Source organism: Meleagris gallopavo, chromosome 1 (assembly GCF_000146605.3).
Source record: "Meleagris gallopavo isolate NT-WF06-2002-E0010 breed Aviagen turkey brand Nicholas breeding stock chromosome 1, Turkey_5.1, whole genome shotgun sequence".
Lineage (NCBI taxonomy): Eukaryota > Metazoa > Chordata > Aves > Galliformes > Phasianidae > Meleagris > Meleagris gallopavo.
The window spans coordinates 47,436,395-47,458,495 of record NC_015011.2 but is presented as its reverse complement, the minus strand read 5'-3'; the positions used below and the strand labels follow the sequence as shown (position 1 = coordinate 47,458,495).

The 22,101-nt window shown below is 43.4% G+C and overlaps 3 protein-coding genes across 5 annotated transcripts in view; 2 read left to right on the top strand and 1 right to left on the bottom strand.

Moving 5' to 3' along the window:
- Nucleotides 1-7: 7 nt before the first annotated feature.
- LOC100550016 (heat shock 70 kDa protein 12A-like) lies at nt 8-4,853 on the top strand. Its single transcript, XM_003202333.4, has 4 exons — nt 8-368; nt 2,510-2,734; nt 3,066-3,237; nt 3,524-4,853. Exons 1-4 carry the CDS (start codon nt 87-89, stop codon nt 4,567-4,569), a joined length of 1,725 nt encoding a protein of 574 aa, XP_003202381.1. The 5' UTR covers nt 8-86; the 3' UTR covers nt 4,570-4,853.
- Nucleotides 4,854-7,955: 3,102 nt separating this feature from the next.
- Nucleotides 7,956-14,430, top strand: LOC100549708 (cytoglobin-1-like). Its single transcript, XM_003202331.4, has 3 exons — nt 7,956-9,220; nt 11,405-11,636; nt 13,062-14,430. The coding sequence occupies exons 1-3, from the start codon at nt 9,126-9,128 to the stop codon at nt 13,188-13,190; spliced, it is 456 nt and encodes a 151-aa protein (XP_003202379.1). The 5' UTR covers nt 7,956-9,125; the 3' UTR covers nt 13,191-14,430.
- A 3,191-nt stretch (nt 14,431-17,621) lies between these two features.
- Nucleotides 17,622-22,101, bottom strand: part of LOC100550170 (putative RNA-binding protein Luc7-like 2) — a 35,755-nt gene continuing 31,275 nt past the window's right edge. For all 3 annotated transcript variants that reach the window (XM_019614403.2, XM_010710129.3, XM_010710121.3), the window contains one exon: nt 17,622-18,701. In XM_019614403.2, the coding sequence (XP_019469948.1) occupies nt 18,509-18,701 (193 nt within the window). In that variant the 3' untranslated portion in view covers nt 17,622-18,508. The remainder of the gene's footprint in view (nt 18,702-22,101) is intronic.

Here is a 22,101-nt window from a genome sequence, read left to right as displayed (position 1 = left end):
GCCAGAGCAGTATCACTTTCATTCCAGTTGAATAGCTATATTCCTTCATAACTCTAGATTTGTGCACCTCTGAGCTGCTGTCAGCTATGGCCAGCAGTTCACTCTTTGTTGTTGCTATAGATTTTGGCACGTCCTACAGTGGATACTGTTTTTCCCTTGCTTCAGGCACAGACCAAATTTGCCAGGTGTTCTGGGGAATGGAGCATGGGTACAATTCCTTGAAGACACCCACCTGCATCCTGTTCAACGAGAATCAGGAGTTTGCAAAATTTGGCTATGATGCTGTGATAAAGTATAAGAGCTTGCCAGCCAGCGAAGCTCACAAGTGGTACTTCTTCCAGAACTTCAAGATGAGCCTGTACAACAGGGTATGTAGAGCCGTTCCTGCTCACGGGAGTCAAGGTTGTTTGTTTGTTGGAGGGATGTGGGTGAAAGGAAGTGGTGAAGGGAGCTGAGCAATCTATCTGGTGAGGATCAGAGAAGTCAAAGAGCACTTTGTTAAATGAAAGAAGAAATGATACACATTCTTCATAAGCTAAAAACATTATGGGCTCCTTCTTTGTGTGATATTCATTGTCTTCTACAGGGAACCATAGAAGTGTTCTACGATTTGAAGTTTGACAGCCTCTAGGTAGACAGGGCTCCTTCCACGTTATACACTTCTGCTGGCCTCTCTCTCCCTCCCCTGAATGGATATGCTGAAGCCAATTTATGGGTGTCCAGCTGTCATTTTTCTCAGAAGGCTCTGTGCTCTCTCAGAATTGTTCACAGCATTTCTGTGTTGATTTGTTCAGTCAAACATAGAATCACAGAATGGTTTGGGTTGGAAGGGAGCTTTAAGACCATCCAGTTCCAACCCCCCTGTTATAGGCAGGGACACCTCCCTTTAGACCAGCTTGCTCAAAGTCCCATCCAGCCTGGCCTTAAATGTTTCCAGGGAGGGGGCATCCACAACCTTGCTGGGCAACCTGTGCCTGTGTCTCATCACCTTCACAATAATATAATGCTACTCTAGAGCTTCCTTGTCTGTGCTCCAGGGCTCCACGGGTCTTTCACCTCTTCCTGCTTTTTGCCTATTGAAGTTTTCGCTTTCTAAGTGCCACTGTCTACCTTCATTGGTTCTTTTTCGATCTGTTTTTTATTTTACTGTAGATATCCTCTACATTGGTGTTTCTCCACTGTGAGAGTTTGCACAAAGTCTTTCTGTGTGTGCTTGTTAGGATGGAATAGCCCCGAGCACAGAGTGAGCCCCAGATGAAAGTCTCATCTGCTCTCTGCATTTCCCAGTGCTAAGCAATGAGCTCTGAACTGGATTTGGGAGGAGATGGGAGGCATCTGTGAAGACTTCCCTCTTCAGGAAAGGTGCAAATGATGTGATCTGCTGCAGTGTTGTTACCTGTGGAGTGATGGGCTCCTATCCACGTTTAGGGCAGAAGGACTTCAGAGAGATTTTAGTTCACCCCTTCCCCCATCCCCCCCACCCCCTCAATAAATAAATAAATAAATAAATAAATAAATAAAAGAATAACCCAACAACAAGAAAGGGAAACAACAGTTCCCAGACACCTAATCCAGTTAGTTATTTCTGAATCTCCACAGAAAGCATCCATGGAGAACACATCCTTTTCTGTTAACCGAGTCAGGAACAGTGACAGGAAATGAGTTTACAAGCAAAAATAAACAGATTCCCTTTCTCTGCAGTGGCTGCACCTCTGGAAAAGACTTCACCTCACAGTTCTTTCTTATTTTAGCTGAGCAGCCCCCTCACCTGCCTACGTATGGCTGTAAAAGATCCCAGGTTGATGGATTTGGTGATCTCATTTATGATCCTTGTGCTGTAGGGCCAACTTTATCACTGCCAAAGCAGAACAGAGAAACACATGTGGTGAAAGCTAGCTCCCGAAATGTCTTTGGATGCAGGCAAATATTTCCACTCTTTCTAGACAGAACCAGCAACCAGGAACTGATGGAGGGAGTTTAGAGCAGCCATCTGCCTCAGGATTCGGGTACACCCAGATGGACACATAAGGCCATAACCAAGCTATTATATTATAGAGAAACTGAATCAGAACAGATGGATATTTGTATATATATTTTTCCTGTGTATACTTTTTTAACTCCACACACAGAAAGAAATGAGCAACCTGAAGGCTCTATGCACATGCTGGGAAATGTGGGATGATGTCACACAGAAAGAATAATTCTCCCCACCACTGTTCAAGTTGGCCTACAGGGCCTGTATACAACCTGGAATAGGAGAAACAGTCAACTAATCAACTACACTGGTATTTTGCCTATTGAAATGTTACACGGTTTGATGGCAACCTGTGTCAGTTAGATTTCAGTTAGCCATGTACTGAAGTCACTTTGGGGAATTTACTGAGATACGGAATCAGGACGTTGTTCTGTAACACACTTTGTGCATTGTTCATGTACAGGGGACAGGACAGTTCCCGAGGCTGCCACATATAAACCCAAAGACATTTTAACTGTTTTCTCTCAATTGTAGAAAGTCACTTCTGACATGAGGCTGGAAGCAAGCAATGGAAACACCCTTCCTGCCCTATTGGTCTTTGCTGAAAGCCTGCGCTACATGGAGCAACATGCCCTGAACACTATCCAGGAGGCCTCTTCCAATACCGTCTGTGACCTCGAGGAAATCACCTGGGTTATTACTGTCCCAGCCATATGGAGCACAGCTGCCAAGCAGTTCATGCGGCTGGCAGCAAAAGAGGTAAAAGCAGTAGTTAACCCACTTCTCACATTCTCTTCTGAGATTTCTTTAGTCATTAAGGAAGAGGAATTTCTCATTACTTAGTCTGTATTTTGAGTTTTTGTCTATCAGAAAGATAACTCCCATGATGTGTATGGAGGAAAATGTCCCAAACTGGCAGTAACAACAGCTTTGCCCTTTCCCCTGTGGCTGTGCAGAACTGAGCCCACAGAAATCAGAAGAGTAAGAACCATTACCTCAGGGCGGGTGAAAGCAGCTTCACTAGCAGATGGTGTCCATGCAGCAGGATCTTGCCACCTTTCCTGAATTGACACTTCTCTTGTGATTTCAGGCAGGACTTATCTCTGACATGATTTCTGAGAAACTGATTATTGCCCTGGAGCCAGAGGCTGCATCACTCTGGTGCAAACAGCTTCCACGGCAAGGGTTTCTTGCAGAGGGCAGTGACAAGAGAAAGTTTGAAGACTCTCCTGGGATCCAGTATATTGTCGTTGACTGTGGAGGTAATGTTCTCCCTTCTCAATGAGTACAAATCTGCTGGGTGCAGAGCATGGATGCTTTGCAGTGCTGAATGCAGGGGGCCCAAAAGGACTGCAGTGCAGTGCAGTCCCAGGGCATGGACTCCACTTCCATGCTTGTCACAGGATTTTTATTTTTATTTCTCATTTAATGAAATCTCGTGGAAAAGCAGAAAAATGGGAGGAGAGGATGGGTCTTCTAAAGGCTGGATCTTCTGTAATTTAGAGAAAAGATCTGACTTCATTCATGTGTGTGCATGTGTTTGTATAGGTGGCACAGTGGACATCACAGTACACGAGATCCAAGAAAACCGTTGCCTGAAAGAGTTACACAAGGCGTGTGGAGGTGGATGGGGAGGCAACAGAGTGGATGAAAACTTAAATATATTCCTCAGGGAGGTATTTGATGATGGTGTATGGGATGAATATGTAAAGAGCTACCCTATCGAATTGCAACGGATGATGAACGACTTCAGTTTCCAGAAATGCTCTGCTGACAGGGAGGCAGTCTATTTGCATTGCTACTACAATTTGACCAAACTTGCAGAAAGAAAGAAGGATATCTCCCACTTCTTCAAAAAAGCAACAGGAGCTGTGTGGTGTGATGGGATGATCATGATTACATATGAGAAAATGAAAAGCTTTTTTGAATATAGCATCAAAAAAATTATTGCTGCTTTGAGAGAAATCCTTGCCAAGCCTGAGATGGCCAAGGTCCAGTACATTTTGCTTGTGGGAGGCTTCGCATCTAGTGTCATTCTGAGACATGAGGTCAGGCAGGCTTTTAGTAGGAATTATCATATATTTTGTCCACTAGAGGCCCAGCTTGCCATTGCAAAAGGGGCTGTTTTATTTGGAATCAATCAAAAAATTGTTACCTCAAGAATCAGTGCTCGGACATATGGTCTGTGTGTAACTGCGGACTTTGATGCAGCTATCCATGATATTCGTAAACGAAGAGTCTCAAAAGCTGATGGCTATGTCTATTGCAAAGATCTCTTCCAGAAATTGGTGGGAGCTGGGGAGTCAGTGCGTATAAATGAAGCTGCCCAATATATTTACACACCAACAAATCCATGTCAGACAAGTGCATTGTTTTCTTTTTATTCCACAGAAAAGCAGGATGCTCAGTATGTAGATGAGGAAGGGCTCGAACTGCTTGGTTCATGCAGAGTACCAATGCCAGACACAAAGTTAGGGCGGAAACGCAAACTGATTCTGCATATTAAGTTTGGGCTTACTGAATTTAAAGCCACAGCTACTGACATTACTTCCAAAGAAAGTCGGACAATTACAATAAATTTTTTATCAGTGTAAATACTTGAGTCTTAGAGCAGCACGACCTACATGGGAGGTGCCAGCTGCTACAATGGAAAGGCAAATGGACCATGAAGTCCATCATCTGTCCTTCTTCTCACACAAGTAAGACTCTTTCCAATTTTGATTCCCTGGTTCCTTCCATTCTGCCGTACTACCAGTAGAATCCTCCTGACATTCCTCCTGACATCCAAACTAAACCTTCTCTCCTTAAGCTTAAAACCATTTCTCCTTGTCCTATCACTGTCTACCCTTGTAAAAAGTTGATTCCCCTCCTGTTTATAATCCCCTTTTGAATACTGGAAGGCTGCAACAAGGTCTCCACGCAGCCTTCTTTTCTCCAGGCTGAGCAAGCTCAGCTTCCTTAGCCTGTCTTTGTAGTGGAGGTGCTCCATCCCTCTCATCATCTTTGTGGCCTCCTCTGCACCGTCTCCAACAATTTCACATCTTTCCTGTACTGGGGGCCCCAGACCTGGACTCAGTGCTCCAAATGGGGCCTCACAAGGGCAGAGTAGAGAGGGACAATCACCTCCCTGTCCCTCTGGCAACCCCTATTCTGATTATAACCATAAATGATTATAATATGATCATAACATCATGTAGTAGACTGGGAGTTAAAGAATTACTGTTGATTTTTCTGGGTACTTGGTTCTCAGAAGAGAAGAACTACATACCCCAGAAAACTTTCACTGTTCCATTTCTGTTGTCTGTTTAGAGAGAAAGATAAAACTGCTCACAAGTCACAAGATTGCCTTCTTTTACTGCTTATCTATGTGGTGCGTGCTCCCTAGCTATTTCGCCTTCAGCATTAGAGTAAGGCCTTTGGTTTTGGATACTCTCCAGGAATCTTAGAAGCAATCACGGACTAGCCTGAAGGTAAAAAGTTTGAAACGTCATCAGAAGAGATACCACATGCCAAAGAGGCCCCACCATACAATGAATTATCAGAAAATAAAAAGAAATCTGCCGTGTTCACTAATGGATCATGTCATATTGTGAGGAAGCATTGCAGATGGAAATCTGCGGTGTGGAGCTCTACATGACAAGTTGCAGAGGCCACTGAAGGAAAAGGACAATCAAGCCAATTTGTAGAGGTAAAGGCTGCCCAGCTGGTCTTAGATGTAGCTCAATGGGAGAGGTGGCCAGTACTTTATATTTATACTGACTCATGGATGGTGGCAAATGCCTTATAGGGGTGGTTACAGCAGTGGGAACAAAACAACTGGCAAGGAAGGAATAAATCTATTTTGGCTGCTGAACTGTGGAAAGGCATTGCTGCTTGAATAAAGAATATGGCAGAAAAGGTGTGTCATGTAGATGCTCATGTGCCCAAGAGTCGGGCTACTGAAGAACAGCAAGTAGACCAAGCTGCCAGAATTGAGGCATCCCAAATAAAGTTGGACTGGCAACACAAAGGTGAACTATTTCTAGCTTGGTGGGCCCATGAGACCTTGGGCCATGAAGGAAGAGATGCAACATATAAGTGTGTTAGAGACCAAGGAGTGGATTTAATTATGGACACGACTGCACAGGTTATTCATGACTGTGACATATGTACCACATTTAAACAAGCCAAGAGGATGAAACCTCTCTAGGGGGAAAGGTGATGGCAAAAGTATAAATATGGAGAGGTGTGGCAGGTTGATTATATCACCTTGCCATGATCTCGCAATGGTAAGTGTTATGTGCTTACCATGATGGAAGCAACCACTGTGTGGCTTGAAACATATGTAGTATCCCATTCTACCACCCGAAACACCATATTAGGTCTTGAGAAACAAGTCCTTTGGCAACGTGGCACTCCAGAAAGAATTGAATCAAATAATGGGACTCATTTCAGAAATTCCCTTGTAAATACTTGGGCATGATACTTGATCATGGCATTGAGTGGATTTATCATATTCCCTATCATGCACCAGTTTCTGGTAAAATCGAGTGATACAATGATTGTTAAAAACTATGTTGAAAGCAGTGAGTGGGAAACATTTGGTGGAGTGTTGGGAAACATCTAGTTTGTCAATACCCGAGGATCTATCAATCGCAATGGTCCTCCCCAGTTCAGCTCTCTACTGTAGAGGAAGATAAAGTCCCTGATGTACATGTAAAGAGCATGCTGGGGGAAATGGTTTGGGTCTTTCCAGTTTCTGGAAAGGGCAAACCTCTCTGTAGGACTGTTTTTGCTCAGGAGCTTGGGTCCACTTGGTGGGTGATGCAGAAAATTGGGGATGTTCAGTGTGTACCATAAGGGAATTTGATACTGGGGGAGTACAGTCAGTAATTTCATGTATATATATGTATGTGTGTGTATGTGCATGTGTTTAATGCTTGTTGGTTATTTTTTGTTTGTATATATTAAGCATGATGTAGTGATGTGGAATAGGGGTGGAATGTCATGGTTTTATGATTTTTGGTTATTAGTATTCCACATCATAACATCATGTAGTCTACTGGGAGTCAAAGAGTTAATGCTCCAGTTCCATTCCTGCCCCAGAACAGAAGAACTACATCCACTAGAGGACTGTTCACTGTTCTGTTACTGTTTCCGCTCAGAGGGAGAGATAAAAACCATTCAGATTATTTGACCTTCCCTTATTCTCTTTTGCTCGGCCCAACTAGACGTCTCACTTCAGCACTAGAGTAAGGACTTTGGCTTCTTTCAGACACTTTAATTTAATTGTTTTATTAGCTTCAATTCTAATCTGTTATATTATAGTGTGTCATCTTACATTCTGAAATCTTAGTAAATTTGTTTATTTTCAAATCATTGCCTCTGTTTTGTTTTTAGGCCCATCTCCCTACCCTTTTTCCCCGTTCTCCCTTTTTCCCTTTCCTGGGGCCTTGGTCTGTGGGTCCCCCTACCTGGCTAGTCACGGAACCGGACCAAACCAGCCCAAAAACCATTGACAAGAGGGTGTTTGACTCTAGCGAAGCCCTTGGAGGCAAGTAATACCTGAGTTTCTGAAAGAGCAGATGTGGTGACCCAGCATGCAGTAGCAGAGCACGCTGACATAGATGAGGTTATGAGGTGGAGCTGAAGCGACCCGTGCCTTCTGCCCCACCGCCACACAGCTGTGAATTTGTAAGGACCTCAGTGCATTGCTCTCACCTCTACTAGGAAAGAGAAAAGGAAAAGCACAGGGTGTGAGATGAAAGAGTCCAGAAATAGGCCACATACACTATCTTGTCCCTGAGCTAAGCACTTCTACATTCTCTCAGCATTTCAAATTCCACCCCCCCAGCAGAGCTGCAATGGGGCAGTGAGGCACTGGAAGAGGTTGCACAGACAGGTGGTGGATGCCCTGTCCCTGGAGACACCCAAGGTCAGGCTGGAGGGGCTCTGTGCACCCTGATTGAGCTGTGGGTGTCCCTGTTCATTGCAGGGGAGTTGGACTGGATGGCCTTTACCTTCCAACTCAAATGATTATTTGATAATTCTATTACATACCTTCAGGTCTCTGTAGGGTAGCAACCATCCCTTTCCATCTGCCCCAGGCACCGGGCTGGCCTTGCTCATTGTACCCACTCTTTCCCTCTCCCACACCATCCCAAACAATGAGCCTTTGTCTTCACACACATCCAGCAGCAGTGGTTCCTTAGGCCCCTAAGCCCTATTTTGTGTGCGTGCTCTGAGCTTAACCAGCACATTCCTGCCAGAGGTTAAGCCTGGGCACCATGTGGATAATCCGAGGTTTTTTGGCCTCCTTCTCCCAGTGACAGTCATGATAATGAGCCCATGTGTGTCAACCTGCCCCTTATCTCTTCCTCTCTTCCAAGCCTGTAGGGCTCAGGGACAGAACAGGATCATAGGTACAAGGCAGGAGAATTAGGGTGGCCAACAGGAGGAAAGGCTCTGCTGCAGGCCCAGCATCCTGTACTGGTTCATCTGCTGCCTTAGAATGCCACAGCCCTTCAATGTACCACAGCCTGGCTGTCATGGGTACTTTGTCATCACCATCAATGTATATCATTCAGCCTCAGTGGTGTCTGTCATCTGCCTGGTCCCAAAGCCAAAGTGTGAGCCACAGCAGAGCAGAGGATTGTAAGGAAAGAAGTGGCCATGGCATGAGAGTAGGACTGGAGTGAGTTGCCAGAGCTGGAAAGGGGATCTTTAGGAGCCAGAATGGCTGGAAGCTGGGACGGCAGGGCACCAGGGTGCCCTGAGCACAGCAACATTCTCAGGAACAAAGAAGAAAAATCAAAGAAAGAGAGGCTGAGCACTGGCTTGGGTAGGGGGTAGGAAGGGAGGAGAGTCAATCTTTTTCTTCCCCACTGAAAATCCCCTATTTTCCCTTCTCTCCTGGACATCAAGCTCTTTGCTCTGGCCTCAGACTCCAGGCAGGAGTGCTGTGCCTCCCTCCTCATGTGGTTAATTTCTTTCCTGATTAAAGGCGATTAGGCAGCCCTAAAGCCGACAGAAATGTGACCGATGGGAACAGAGACAAACAGTCCATTCATGATCTCTTAAATCCCCCAGGCAGTATTTAGAGAGCCCTGAAGAGAGACCTGGAGCAGAACCATCCCATCACTGCCTCCGTGTTCTCCTCCCTTCCTCCACTATGTCCTTCTCTGAAGCAGAGGTGCAGAGCGCCCGTGGGGCCTGGGAAAAGATCTATGTGGATGCTGAAGACAACGGGACAGCAGTGCTGATCAGGTAAGAAAAGAGCCCATCTAACTGCTAGCCCAGGGGCTAGTAAGAAGGATGGAGCTGCCACCTTGAAGCACATCTCAATGTGTTTGACACAGCCTCACAGGGAACATTTTGGTTTGCTGTGGATTGTGCAACTTCAAGGAGGAAACGGTGCAGAGGAGTGATCCATACAAAGAGAAGTAAGAGGAAGGGAGGAGGGGTCTGGTAAAGGAAGGAGAGACTGGAACAATTTCTTCACTCCTCCCTCCCAACCCCCAATAAAGAGTGATGTATTTATGATTAATAAAATAATGCATGGTATAAAATAGAACAGGAAATAACGTGGACCCTATTTCCCTATTTTCCTTTATCTCTGAATGACTTTAATGATTATTTTTTTTAGTTGTATGTTCTCAATATTTCTCTTTTCATTCTTTTTCAGCCTTTCCAGTCAGAGCTCATCTGTTTCATTGTATTGTATCCTTCCTGTGGTCTTTCTACCTTTAGTCTTCACCTTCTTTTCTTCTCTTCTTCCATAATAAACACATTTCTGCTATTCACCTTTCACATACCCTTCACTCAACAAGGACTCAGATTACCTCCATACACAATGGTCATGCCAAATAATCCTATTAGCACACTTCTATCATTGCCTCGTATGTCACATCTTGTACCCAGCTAAGCCTCAACAGATGTGATACACTGCTCCTTCCCACTGTTGTCAACACAACCCGAGGAGGGTTAGCCTCAGAAATGCAGCTAGAAATGTTAGCAGCATCCAGTCATTCGGCAGCCCAGGGTCATTTGCTGTAGAAGGTTTTGCTCTAGTTTCTCTATAGGCCCAGCTCTGCCTTTACAGAAGTTCTGGGCACTCCAGTACAGGAGAGAGATGGAGCTACTGGAGAGAATCTAGCAAAGGACCATGAAGATGATGAAGGGGCTGGAGCATTGCTTCTGCAAGGACAGGCTGAAAGAGCTGGGGCTGTTCAGCCTGGAGAGGGCTCAAGGGAGACCTTATCAGTGTGTACAAGTACCTGAAGGGAGAGTGGTGCCTGGTGCCAGAGGTGGACAAGAGGTAGTAGACACAAATTGGAGCACAGACATTCCTTCTGAGCATCAGGCACTTCTGTATCGTGCTAGTGATGAGAGCACTGGCATGGGCTGCTCAGAATTTGTAGGGTTTCCTCCTTGGAGATCTCCAAGAGCCTCTTGGACATGGCCCTGGGCACTCTGCTCTGGGTGTCTCTGATGAGTAGCAGTTGGGGCAGATGGACCCACGGATGTGTGATCACCTCAATCATCCTTTGATTCCATGAAATACAATAGGGAATTTACTATTGCTGTTTCAGGTGGATGCCTAGATTACTCGACAAAGTAAACTGATTTCTTAATGGTTTGATCAAGATAACTCTAGTTGACATACTGTAAAAGTCAATTCCTTTATGAGTGGCACTGAACTGTTACCTTACAATAAACAAAATAAGCATTGCTGAGAACTTAAACAATAATCTATTACTGGCAGAAAAATTCTCAGGGACAGATTTCGGGAAGTGATTAACTAAGAAAAGTGATAGTTGGGTTTCTCCTTGAAAATAGATACTGAGACAAAAGTGGAACTATCTGCTGTCCAGAACATCCTTATGACTGTGCACTGTTGCATTTACCCTGCCCAAATGAGCTCCCATGTCCCTGTCGGTTGTATCGCCATCTGACTCTGAGATGTCCACTTCCAAAACAACAGAATAAATGCAGGGCAGGCGAGGCTGGCTTTCTTGGGCAGATAGCACAGCTTCAACTGCTTTCTCAAGCAGATAACACAGTTCCCGTGTTCTTCCTGGTATTAGGATGTAAAGTATCAGTTACACATCCTTATGAAAAAGTGAAACTCTGATGGGAGCCAAAATATAGTTGGCCAAACTGCTGTGAGTGAACCTGCCAGCAGACCAGAGACTAGAAGCAGGTATTAAAATGGGGAGAGGAGAAAGGTACCCTGGGAAGGCACAAGGACAGGCTTCTGTGAGTACAAGAATCATGCATGGATGGGAAGGGAATAGAAATGCATGGGAAAGACAGGTCTGTTCTAATACAGAAGATTCTAATACAGAAGAGAAAAGGCCAGTAAATACATAAGACAAGGCCTGGAATGTGAATTCATATCTGCATTGATGCCTCAGTCTGAAAGTTAGGCCAAATCTCATTTCTCAACAGGATGTTTACTGAGCACCCAGACACCAAGTCCTATTTCACACATTTCAAAGGCATGGACAGCGCCGAAGAGATGAAACAGTCGGATCAGGTCAGAGGCCATGGCAAGAGGGTTTTCACTGCCATCAACGACATGGTGCAACATCTGGACAACACTGAGGCTTTTCTTGGGATACTGAACCCACTCGGCCAGAAACATGCCACCCAGCTCAAGATTGACCCCAAAAATTTCAGGGTGAGCTATGAGTCATTTTCTCGGGGAATGTAGTTGTGATGGGATGGTGTCCTTCCTTTAGAGGAGGAGAACTGGGGAAAACAGGCTTTGTATTTGTAAGTGTAATATACAGTTCAGAGCACCGGTGGAGGAAGATGGAGGAAGACTGCAGGCATGTATCTGTAGGTAAGAAGGCCATGCAGCAGGTGCTGTGCAGGCAGGTCAGCTCTGCTGGGAGCTACAGAACTGTCCATGAATTGTAGCAGGTTTACTCAGCACAACAGAATTCCCACACACTTGGCATTTGTCCCACACACACGACATAAAAAAAAGCAGCTTACACTGAAGTTCAGTCCATGATGTCTGTTTTTCTCTAGTAACAGGAACTGAGCTTTCCCAGGTCAACTAAGACAGCAGTTACTGTTTTAAGCTCAAGGTTTAGATTGGATGTCAGAGGGAAGTACTTCACAGAGACAGTGTTGAGGTGCTGGCACAGGCTGCCCAGAGAGGCTGTAGATGCTCTGTCCCTGAAGGTGTTCAAGACCAGGTTGGATGGGGCCCTGGGCAGCCTGGTTTTAGTACCGATTTGGAGGTTGGTGGCTTAGAACTTGTTGATCCTTGAGGTTGCTTCCAACCCAAGCCATTCTATGATTTTATGACTGCTGATCAACAACAGCCGAAGGGCACTGCCATCACTGAAGCAACCCAAATTATACATACAGGACCAAATGGTTTACCCAAGTCCAACTTAAGTCACTAGCAGAGTAGATAGGTCTCTGTGTTATCTGCCCTACAGTGCAGAAAGTGCAAAAAGAGGCACTTTCCATCAGAGGTCACTCAGGCACAAGGAGGTGGTTTCCAAAGCAGCAGATCCAATTTTTATTGAATGAGAGACTAAATGAAGATTTCTGCCTAGAAAGATGCAGAAAAGACTTACTGAGGATAAAGATGTATACAAAACAATAAATGCAACACAGAAAAGGAATTGCCACTTCCCATGATACCACCTATCCAGAAACTATCAAGACACATAAATGCTCATTGTTGCAGAGCACCAGGCAGTAAATGAGCAGGATAGATTACCCCATAAGTCACCTATTACATAGGTGTTCAGCACAGTGCTCCTCAACAGTTGGGCAGCTCTACCACCAGAAGGATTGTATTGGAGGGACTGAGTGAACCAGTCTTGTAAAGCAGTCTTTATGCGGCTGTGTGTATGGGTGCAGCCAAAAAACATAGAAACAGAGTAGATAAAAAATACAGAAGTGACTGCAATTTGGGATGAATTCTATAACGCACCTAATTTTCCACAACTTATTTTCTAATGCTATACACTCCTGAATTTTGTTCTCCTTCTCTGTCCTCCAAAAATCTCAATATACATATATATATTTCCCTCTAATATGGAGGAAAGTTCATACCGTTTCTTCCCTTCTCCCTGTTTAGATCATCTGTGACATTATCTTGCAACTGATGGAGGAGAAATTTGGTGGAGACTGCAAAACTTCCTTTGAGAAGGTGACCAATGAAATCTGCACTCACCTGACCAACATCTACAAAGAAGCAGGTTGGTGAGGGCAGGTAACCTTCAGGCTCTTCAGACTTCTCACCAGCACTGATTTGCTGTTTTTGGCCCTCCAGCCACAGTTGGAGAATGAAAAAGTAAAAAAATAATTAAAAAAAGGCTTATGTAACATAGATGTTAACGCCAATAATTTCTTTAGAAGATTGAGTTTCCATGGTTAAATGAAAGCCACAGATGCATCAAAGCCAGCATCCTGATGAGCTTCGCAGCTGCACTGCTCCAGGTGGGTTCCTCTGGGGATGGGCTCTGAAAACCACATTTGAAGACCAAGACATAAAGCTTGCTGTTTCTGAAAGACTTGCTCCTTTCAGCAGCATCAGCCCAGAGAGGAACCAGCAGCCTCTACCTTGCCATCCTCATCAATTTTGAGAGGGAAACTGCTTTCAAGCATCTCCTGGGTCATGGACTTTGCAGAGGTCATTATTTGAGAGACAAAGGAGTTGGTTCGGTTTTGAACTACCATGGTGGGAGAAGTGGGCGACGCATTGAGCGTGGGGAAGAGTAATATCTGAAGAAGACACAGGGAAAGCCCCATCCTGGACAAGGCAACAGTCCCCCAGCACAGGGAGAGGTGCCTTGGAGGAGCTTCCAGCACAGAGGATTCTGACACTGAACGTGGTCACTACTGGATCCCCCTGGGCAGGGGTGAATGTCTCCAGCACCTGGATTTTGCACTGTGACTCCCAGAAGATTGCTCTGGCCATGCACCCAGGGGAGGGCAACAACATAAAGCTCTTGCACAGCTTCTCCTGACACTCCAGCAGTGACCAAGTCCAGAACTGTTTAACTGCTTTTCCTTAGACATGGTGAAATCATCAGCTGATAACTGCAAATAATCACAGGCCATTCTGCTTTACTGTAACACAATAAACAAAAGGAAAGCTGCTGCGTTCTCTCATTCAGGCCCTGCCGGAGTGTCACCTGGTACAGTGAGGGGCTGCTGGTAGTACAGTGCAGGGGTGGGGGGATAGGGGAGTTACCAAGGAATAAAACACCCGTAGAAAGGAAATTCAATCTTGTAGAGCCAAGAAAACACTTTCTGATTTAAATTATTACCTCAGCAATGTAGAAACACACATGCTACAGTTCAGTTCAGCTTTGCTGAGCAAACACAGAATCACAGAATGGTTTTAGTTGGAAGGGACCTTTAAGATCACCCAGTTCCAATCCCCTGCTATAGGCAAGCAAATTGCTCCCTCTCAAATTGCTCAAATCCCCATCCAGCTTGGCCTTGACCTTCCAGTGCTGCCCTTAAGGCCTGTGGCAGGGACAGCTTTGGTGAAACTCAGGAAATAGGAGGAAACACAGGCAAATCAATACAGGCAACATCCTGCCTTAGAAGAGAGCGATGTCAAAGAAGACCTTTTCTCCTTAATGTTTCTGAAGTTAATACTGAGATAATTTGCTGTCAGACTATCACTGATGCTTGGTTAACCTGATCTGCCACATCACAGCACTTCCAGCCTGTGCAGCAGAGTGGATTTGAGCCTGTCCATAGCACGGTTACAGCATTTAAACTGCACACAGTCAGCATCTAACAAGCAGTGGTTGGATAGCAATGATTTTTTTCCCCATGTGAGCCAGCAGCACTCCAGGCTGAACCACTCGATTCCTCAACAAACAGCAGAAATAAGAACGTTTTGTGCTTGCCACCCCCATGTCAGTCTCCCTGCTGATGCCTCTCCCAGTACAACTGGGGACCACTGTCACTTCAGCAACATGAGGCAGAGAGAGCCCACAGAGGCAAAGCCACAGGAGAACTTCTTAATTGCCAGCTGATGTTCCCTGTCTGCCTACACAGGAGAAAGAGGAGAGCAAGGTGGGGGTAGGGAAAGGGGGGGGACACGCCAACATTTCTTCCTCTCTTCCCCTGTATTTCCAGCTCCCACACAACAGTTTCCTGTTTCTGTGGGCTGGAGCACAAGTCAAGGTTCCAGTTTCTACTGAAAAATATTCAAGAATTGCTTCACCAGTTACAGTGCAAAAATGAATCAAGAAGCAAGTAGAGGAAAAAAAAAAAAAGGAATCAAAACCAAAAATAAAGAACCATACAAAACCAATGGAAAGTCAGACAAGTGTTTTTTTAAGCTACTGCTTCCAGAGCAGCTCTAACCTGTCCTGCTTGCCAAACTAAGGACAGCCTGTAAATGAAGGTGTCCTGTGAAACATGGGGTGGAGAGCAGTGGAACAGACAGGCTGTTGGTGCTGCACCACCCTACCTGGGGCTGCACACTGCCATCACCTCTGGCACAAGGCTCATTTTGCACTTACACTTCCTTTATGCTCACTGCAACTTCATCCATTACAGAACCCTCCCAGTTATGGAGTAATACACATGGTGACATTTCCTGCCTTGCAGAAACACCTTGCTGCAATACTGAAAGTTTGCCATGTCCCTGGGGCTGAACTGGTGCAAAACAGATGGGACCCAGGGTATACTTAAAGACAAGTAGCCCCCCTCCTCCCTTTTTATCCGAAGTACACCACTACTGCTGTCAAAACTCTCAATTACATGATGTAGTAGTTCCCTTCCATAATCATTTTGATCTTCCAGACTAAAGTAAGTCAACACCACCCCTCAAATGTCCAGCAGAATAGAGAAATAATAAAAAGCTCGGGGCTTCTCCTTCCTGGATATGAAGGTAGCTCAGTTCTCACAGAAGGGTTTTAAACCATGATCTGCACAGGTGCAGTTAACAAAGCAGTCTCACTGACAGATGTTCCAGTTCCACTACATCAGAAGAGGGAACCATCAGTCACCTTAACTCAGTTCTATTCTGAACCACACTTCAGTCGTTTCCAAGAGAAAGCACATTTCCACGTGCCAATCAGAACAAGTGGTGAGACCTACCTTTTATCTGCCTGATGTTTGTGTGGCACTTCAATATCATGAAGCTCCCCACCCCAGGAGATCCTATAAATAACGATAGGCTCAGCTCCAAACACCCTTCTTTAATAAACAAACAAATAAACAAGTAAAAAAAAAAGCATTTGTAAAATCGGTGGCATATTATCCAGAACTTGGTAGTGAGGAGTGGTATTTTTAATTGCAGTATGATTTTTTTCTTTCCTGCTTAAACACAGCATCTTTGGTCTGCATGGGGAGACAGGTCCTCAATATTTCTGGAATGTTTTTATTGCAGGAGTTGGCAATCCACTCACCTGCAATTCTGCTATACGAGATGCATTTAGAAATGACTTTGCTTTTGTCACACTAGCAGTGAGAACTCCATTATAATGGTGTGATAACAGATTTTAGCAAACGTTTATCAGAGGGATGAACACTGGTAACTCACACTTATCATGCAGCTGGGCAACACAAGATGTCACAAAACATTCCTAGGAAGGAAATTCACACTCAGATTTCAAGTGAGTGAATAAAAATGTGGTAAGTAGGCAGCCATTGTTATTATACTGTTTCTACAGGAGCTTAAAAAGACACAAATATGCAGTGGTCGAGTATGAACTATGTTGGATACAAGTCCTTGCAGAGATGTAAAAGCCCTGCTCTAGCTCAATGCCACCAAAATGCTGCACAATCATCTACTGCTTGAGAATTATGACCTATGTGTTCTGATCACAGTGAAGAAGATTCTGAGGAGGAAGTGCACACAGTGAATTTATAGCTGCGTTGTATAGCTATGATTAGCTGGCCTCCAGAGGCCCTTTGATTAGGGCATATATTGTTAAACTAGCTGAAAATGCCAATATATTACAAATGTTGCTGCTGTTATGTAACTCAGTGGTGCCACCTCAAGGAGAATATACTAAATTCTAATTTCTTCAGTGTGAAGGTAGAAGCTGCCTGAGTAATTCATTTGATCCAAAGCCCTTTCAGTCTGACAGAATCCAAAGCCGAGTCCTTTAGGTATAAAGAGAGTTTATACCTAAATCACAGAATCATAGAATCACCAAGGTTGGAAAAGACCTTCAAGATCATCTAGTTCTACTAGAAGTTCCCTCAGTACTTCTTGAATACCAACAGGGGATGGTGACTCCACCACCTCCCAGGGCAGCCCATTCCGGTGCCTGACCATCCTTTCAGAAACATTTTTCCTAACACCCAACCTGAATCTTCCCTGCTGCCAACCTGAGGCCATCCCCTCTAGTCCTACTCCTAGTTATGTGGGAAAAGAGCCCAACCCACCTCACCACAACCTCCTTTCAGGTCACTGTAGAGAACTGTAAGGCTTCCTCTGAGCCTCCTCTTCTCCAGACTGAACAATCCCAGTTCCCTCAGCTGCTCCTCGTAAGACTTGTGCTCCAGACTGAATAAATCCTGCTTTTTGAAAATGAAGTCATCAAGCAGTTAGTGGCTATGCCACGATCATTTTAATTCCACGGTTTTACCTCTAATGATCTTAGAAAGAAAGACTGCTTCTGCTAGATCATGAATCACCTTAAGAGACCAATATATTCTCGTTATTGGACAGTGTGATTTCCTCTTTATTTTTTTTATTTTTGTTCTTAAGGTTTTGTTTGTTGCGCTGTTTGTAGCTGTTTTTTGTTTGTTTTAATACAATTAAAGATGTGCCATTTACACCCCACAAGAAAAAGCAGAAAGAGTCCTTATGGAAAAAAACAAATATATTGAACACATACCAATCAAATGGTACAGATACGGGACTGGCTTTGATTTCAAAATTTAAGTAGAAATAAAAAAAGATGTAATGCAACAGCTGTTCAATTTCCAAGTCTAAATAGGCACTGTAAAAAGACATTTCAGCTTTCTCCAGCACACATTCCTGTCTAAACGCTCCCACTGTAATCAATTCCTAGGTTCCCAAACAACAACAACAACAAAAAAATCACTGGGAACATAACTTTAGAATAAAAGTTAATATCCATCCACCCACCCTCTTACAAAAAAAGCAAACAAAAAAAATAATTCCCAAGAAGTACAACCTTTCAATGCTGCTGTTTTGAGTGGAGCAGAATTGGAGAATTTATAAAGGTTCAGAAGCACCCAAGGCAAGTAGTACAACGTAATTTGTTCACTAACTTGTATTGGAAAGGAGATTAAAAACATTGAGATCTGCGTCTTTGTACATAAAACTGTTGTCCTGAATAAAGAGAAATCTTTCAGAAAAGTTTTACAACTTGGTGGAAGTCCAGGACCCAGCTTTAGGCATCGTTAAATCAATGGGGTTTAATTCTGACTTAGTTTTAACCATTTTTATATACTGTACATCTACCCTAGTTGGATCAGTATCTCAAACTGCTCACTGGTGTCCCTTTGAACAACTGTAAACTAAACCATAGTATGCAACTCCATAGGAAGCTAGAAATCGGGTGAATATACAGCCAGTTATATCTCCCCTGCTTCACGCTCCTCTGAGCTCCTTGGGTCTTCTGATCGGCCATTAGCACTTTCATAAGAACGTTTCTTGTCTTTGAAATCTCGCGGCGATCTCTCTCTCGGGCTTCTATCTTTATCGCGTGATGTTCTATCACGATCTCTTGAGCGTTCTTTGTCCCGGGAAGATCTCTCTTTTGAGGACCTGAAAGTGCAGTACATTTGAGAACTCTAGTTAGTCACCAATTCATAAATCCCAAACAGCATTTTGATCTTAGAATTTTCTCCTTATTCCAGCCCAACATTAGATTTACATGAACAGAAACGCATGAGATGACAGCGGAGTTCATTGCACTTTCCTCCTTTCCCTCCTTTCAATTTCAAAATACAAATACTGACAGAGACAAAATTTCATCTACACTTATTACTGAGTTCAGAGGGTCAGCATCTTTCATTTTCAACCCTCACTCTCAATCTTGTATTAGCACATTTTGCTAGAATTTGTCATGTTGCCTTTAGCTTGAGAAGAATTGTCTAGCATCTCTCACACATCTAGGCTACAAATTTTTAAAAATTACTGTGTTTAAAAATGAGAATTTAGTTAAAAGAAGAGAAATTAACTTGTACTGATTCTGGACTTTGTCTCCTATTGCATAACGAAGAAAAGAACGCATCTGGACCCTGTGCTCCAACCTGTTGGGTGTTTGTTTTTAGAAGAATCATTCCTTGAGTGATTTTAGAACATCAGCACAGTGTTATCTACAGATATTTTTGCTGTAGTTGTAGGCATTTCCAAAACCTTTACAAAGAAGCAAGAACTGTTTTGTTAAACATTCCACACAGCTTAAAATTAAGTGAGCTGCCTGTATTGAAGACACTTGATTAGGTATAGCCCTCCCTTGCAGGGTGCACCTAAACTCATCACTGAAAAACGTATTTTCTCTCCAAGATGCCTTGCAATTGTAAATAAATAAATCAAACTCATACTTTCACAGAACAATCTCAGTTATACACTATAAAGCTAGTCACTAATTCCTTAGTCAACATATCTAGTATACTGGACAGTAAACTGTGCTCTCTCTACACCAAAAGTGTTACTGTTGTTACCTCAAACCTTCAAAACAGAATTTTGCAGTTACTTTTGCACTAAACTTTCTTTTATGAGTTTACTGAGAAGTTACCTTTTGTTTCAGTTTTCAAGCTAAAAATGATTACTTTCACGCAGTGTTTTGCAAAATGCAGTATTTGCAAACGGTGAAGCTCACAGACAACAATCCTATACCACAAAGTACATGAGAAATAAGAAGCCAAACTATGCATCACATAAGAAGTTAATATTGTAATCAATACCACAGTTCCCAAGGATTTTGCACAAGTAACTGCAGAAACAAAAATGCTCCTAAGCCAACTGTCTCAGACTAACTGTAGTGATTAAATAATAATAATAATAATAATAATAATAATAATAAGTCACAGCATAACAATATGAAAGCTCACAACAATTAGCAAACAATATTATTACCAGAAGATTTAGAACTCAGGTACCATTCCTATCTTTTTCAAGGACAAGATATTGCCTTTAGAATTTGAACCTCTGTTAGATTGTATTGCCTCAATTGCTCAGGAACAATCACTTCCCAAGCAATCAAGTAGGTACTTCACAATAAACTCCCCCTACCTTCACAAGACACACAGGTAGCATCTACTGTCACGCTCACCAGCTATGAATTGTGTTATAAATACATAATACTGGTTTGAGGGCAGTGTTTGTAAACACCTACATAAAGTCCAAGGTAAAAAAAACTGTAAGAAGCCCTGGACAAAAATTCTAAGTAGCTTTGGCAATCTGGTATCAGATCTAAGAAAGCAGGGTAGCTGTGGTTTCAAAACTTCTAAGGGGTGACTAAGTGCAAGGTCTATGTTGTTTGCTTTATTTCCCCCCCCCTCCTCTTTTCCTCTCATCTTTCTCTTTCCTCAAAAGACAGGAAATGAGAAAACTAAGCCTGCACCTCCCACCACCATGGAGAGTAAGCACAGGGCTATAATATTCTGTTGTCCACCAGGATCTTAAGAATATTTTAAAAATACATTTTCCTAAATGGTGAGAGTGGGATTTATCTCACCCAGCTTTAGATGCCTGCAGTATAGACATCTAAGCTAATCACCCAGAATCCTTTACCAACTAACAAAGAAGTGTGACCAATCATATCTGAACTGTCTATCTTCATACAGAAGTGTGTCAGATGAGTCTGCAATGGGAGTCACAAGATTTACATCTGATCCAGTCAACTAAAAGCAGGAGAAAAGGAATCCAATTGTATGATTTCAGATACTTTACTTGACCATACTGTGTCCACAAAGGACATTAGCCTTTGTCACAAGAGCTCCTGCAAGCAAGCTCAAGCACACAGACACAGGCATCTCAGTTCACACACACCTGAGTCTGCTTCCTGATTGGTCTTATCACTGAGTATGAATAAGAACATCTAACATTAGCATTTCTTTGTAACAAGAAAGCAAAATGCCTATAGTTTGCTTCTAGGGAGAGGAATGATGATCCATTTAGTTAGTGGGACCTTACAGCTAACAGTTAAGAAACATAGCACTGTATTTAGACCTGCTCCTGGTAAGCCTGTAATCACACCTGGGGAGGTGTAGGGCTCCTACTATCTCAGGCACATGTGACTGTCAAACAGGTTTCCATCTTTTGATACATTTCTACTGCACTTCAGACACGTCCTACCATGCAGAAGTCTGCTCCTTACAATGATAAATTTGAAATGAAATTCTAGCTATTACATGATTTAAATCTATCCACATTTGTAGGGTGAATGATACAGATTAAAGAAAACATTTATCTCAAGACAAATTTCTACATTTGTAAAATTTTCTCAAATAGCACACAAACATCCCACTGCTTTTAGAATGAAGAAGCATCTAAGAGGTGGCAGCTCTTCATTTTTTGTGAGAGGCTCTTCAGAAAATGTTTTCTGAAGAAAAGCAGACATAAAAATTCAAAGGAAGTAAATTATGGTTGCAACAAATGCTAATCCCAGCATACTTGTATGTGGTGTTATACCTATCAAAATGGGAGCGTGACTTCCAGAGAAGAGTTTATCTAGTAAGTAGTTCAGCTGCCTAGCACATTTACATGTTGAAGCCATACTAGATACGGTCATAGAATGGTTTGGGTTGGAAGAGACCCTTAAGATCATCTAGTTCCAACCCCCTGCATAGGCAGGGACATCTCCCTCTAGACCAGGTTGCTCAAAGTCCCATCCAGCCTGGTCTTGAATGCCCCCAGGGAGAGGGTGTCCATAACTTCCCTGGGCAACCTGTTCCAGTGTCTCCCCACCCTCACAGTGAGGAATTTTTTCCTAATATCTAGTCCAAATCTAACCTTTTCCAGTTTAAGCCATTTCCCATTGTCCTGTTACTACATGTTTTTGTAAAAAGCCCCTCCCCAGCATTCCTGAGAAGAAAAAAAAAAATAAATCCAAAAGCATCCAAAGAACAAGAAAAAAATAGCTTTAAGAACAGAACTCAGTAGTTTGCAAAAACTTCAATGATGCTACTATGCCTTTTACTACACTCCAGCCAAGCCC

What these genes read in the sequence shown, in the direction of transcription:
- LOC100549708 (XM_003202331.4), top strand. Translation starts at nt 9,126, where the DNA reads ATGTCCTTCTCTGAAGCAGAGGTGCAGAGCGCCCGTGGGGCCTGGGAA. An exon ending in GGGACAGCAGTGCTGATCAG is followed by an intron (nt 9,221 to 11,404) that starts GTAAGAAAAGAG and finishes ATTTCTCAACAG; the next exon opens with GATGTTTACTGAGCACCCAG. An exon ending in TTGACCCCAAAAATTTCAGG is followed by an intron (nt 11,637 to 13,061) that starts GTGAGCTATGAG and finishes CTCCCTGTTTAG; the next exon opens with ATCATCTGTGACATTATCTT.
- LOC100550016 (XM_003202333.4), top strand. Translation starts at nt 87, where the DNA reads ATGGCCAGCAGTTCACTCTTTGTTGTTGCTATAGATTTTGGCACGTCC. An exon ending in TGCGGCTGGCAGCAAAAGAG is followed by an intron (nt 2,735 to 3,065) that starts GTAAAAGCAGTA and finishes TTGTGATTTCAG; the next exon opens with GCAGGACTTATCTCTGACAT. An exon ending in TATTGTCGTTGACTGTGGAG is followed by an intron (nt 3,238 to 3,523) that starts GTAATGTTCTCC and finishes GTGTTTGTATAG; the next exon opens with GTGGCACAGTGGACATCACA.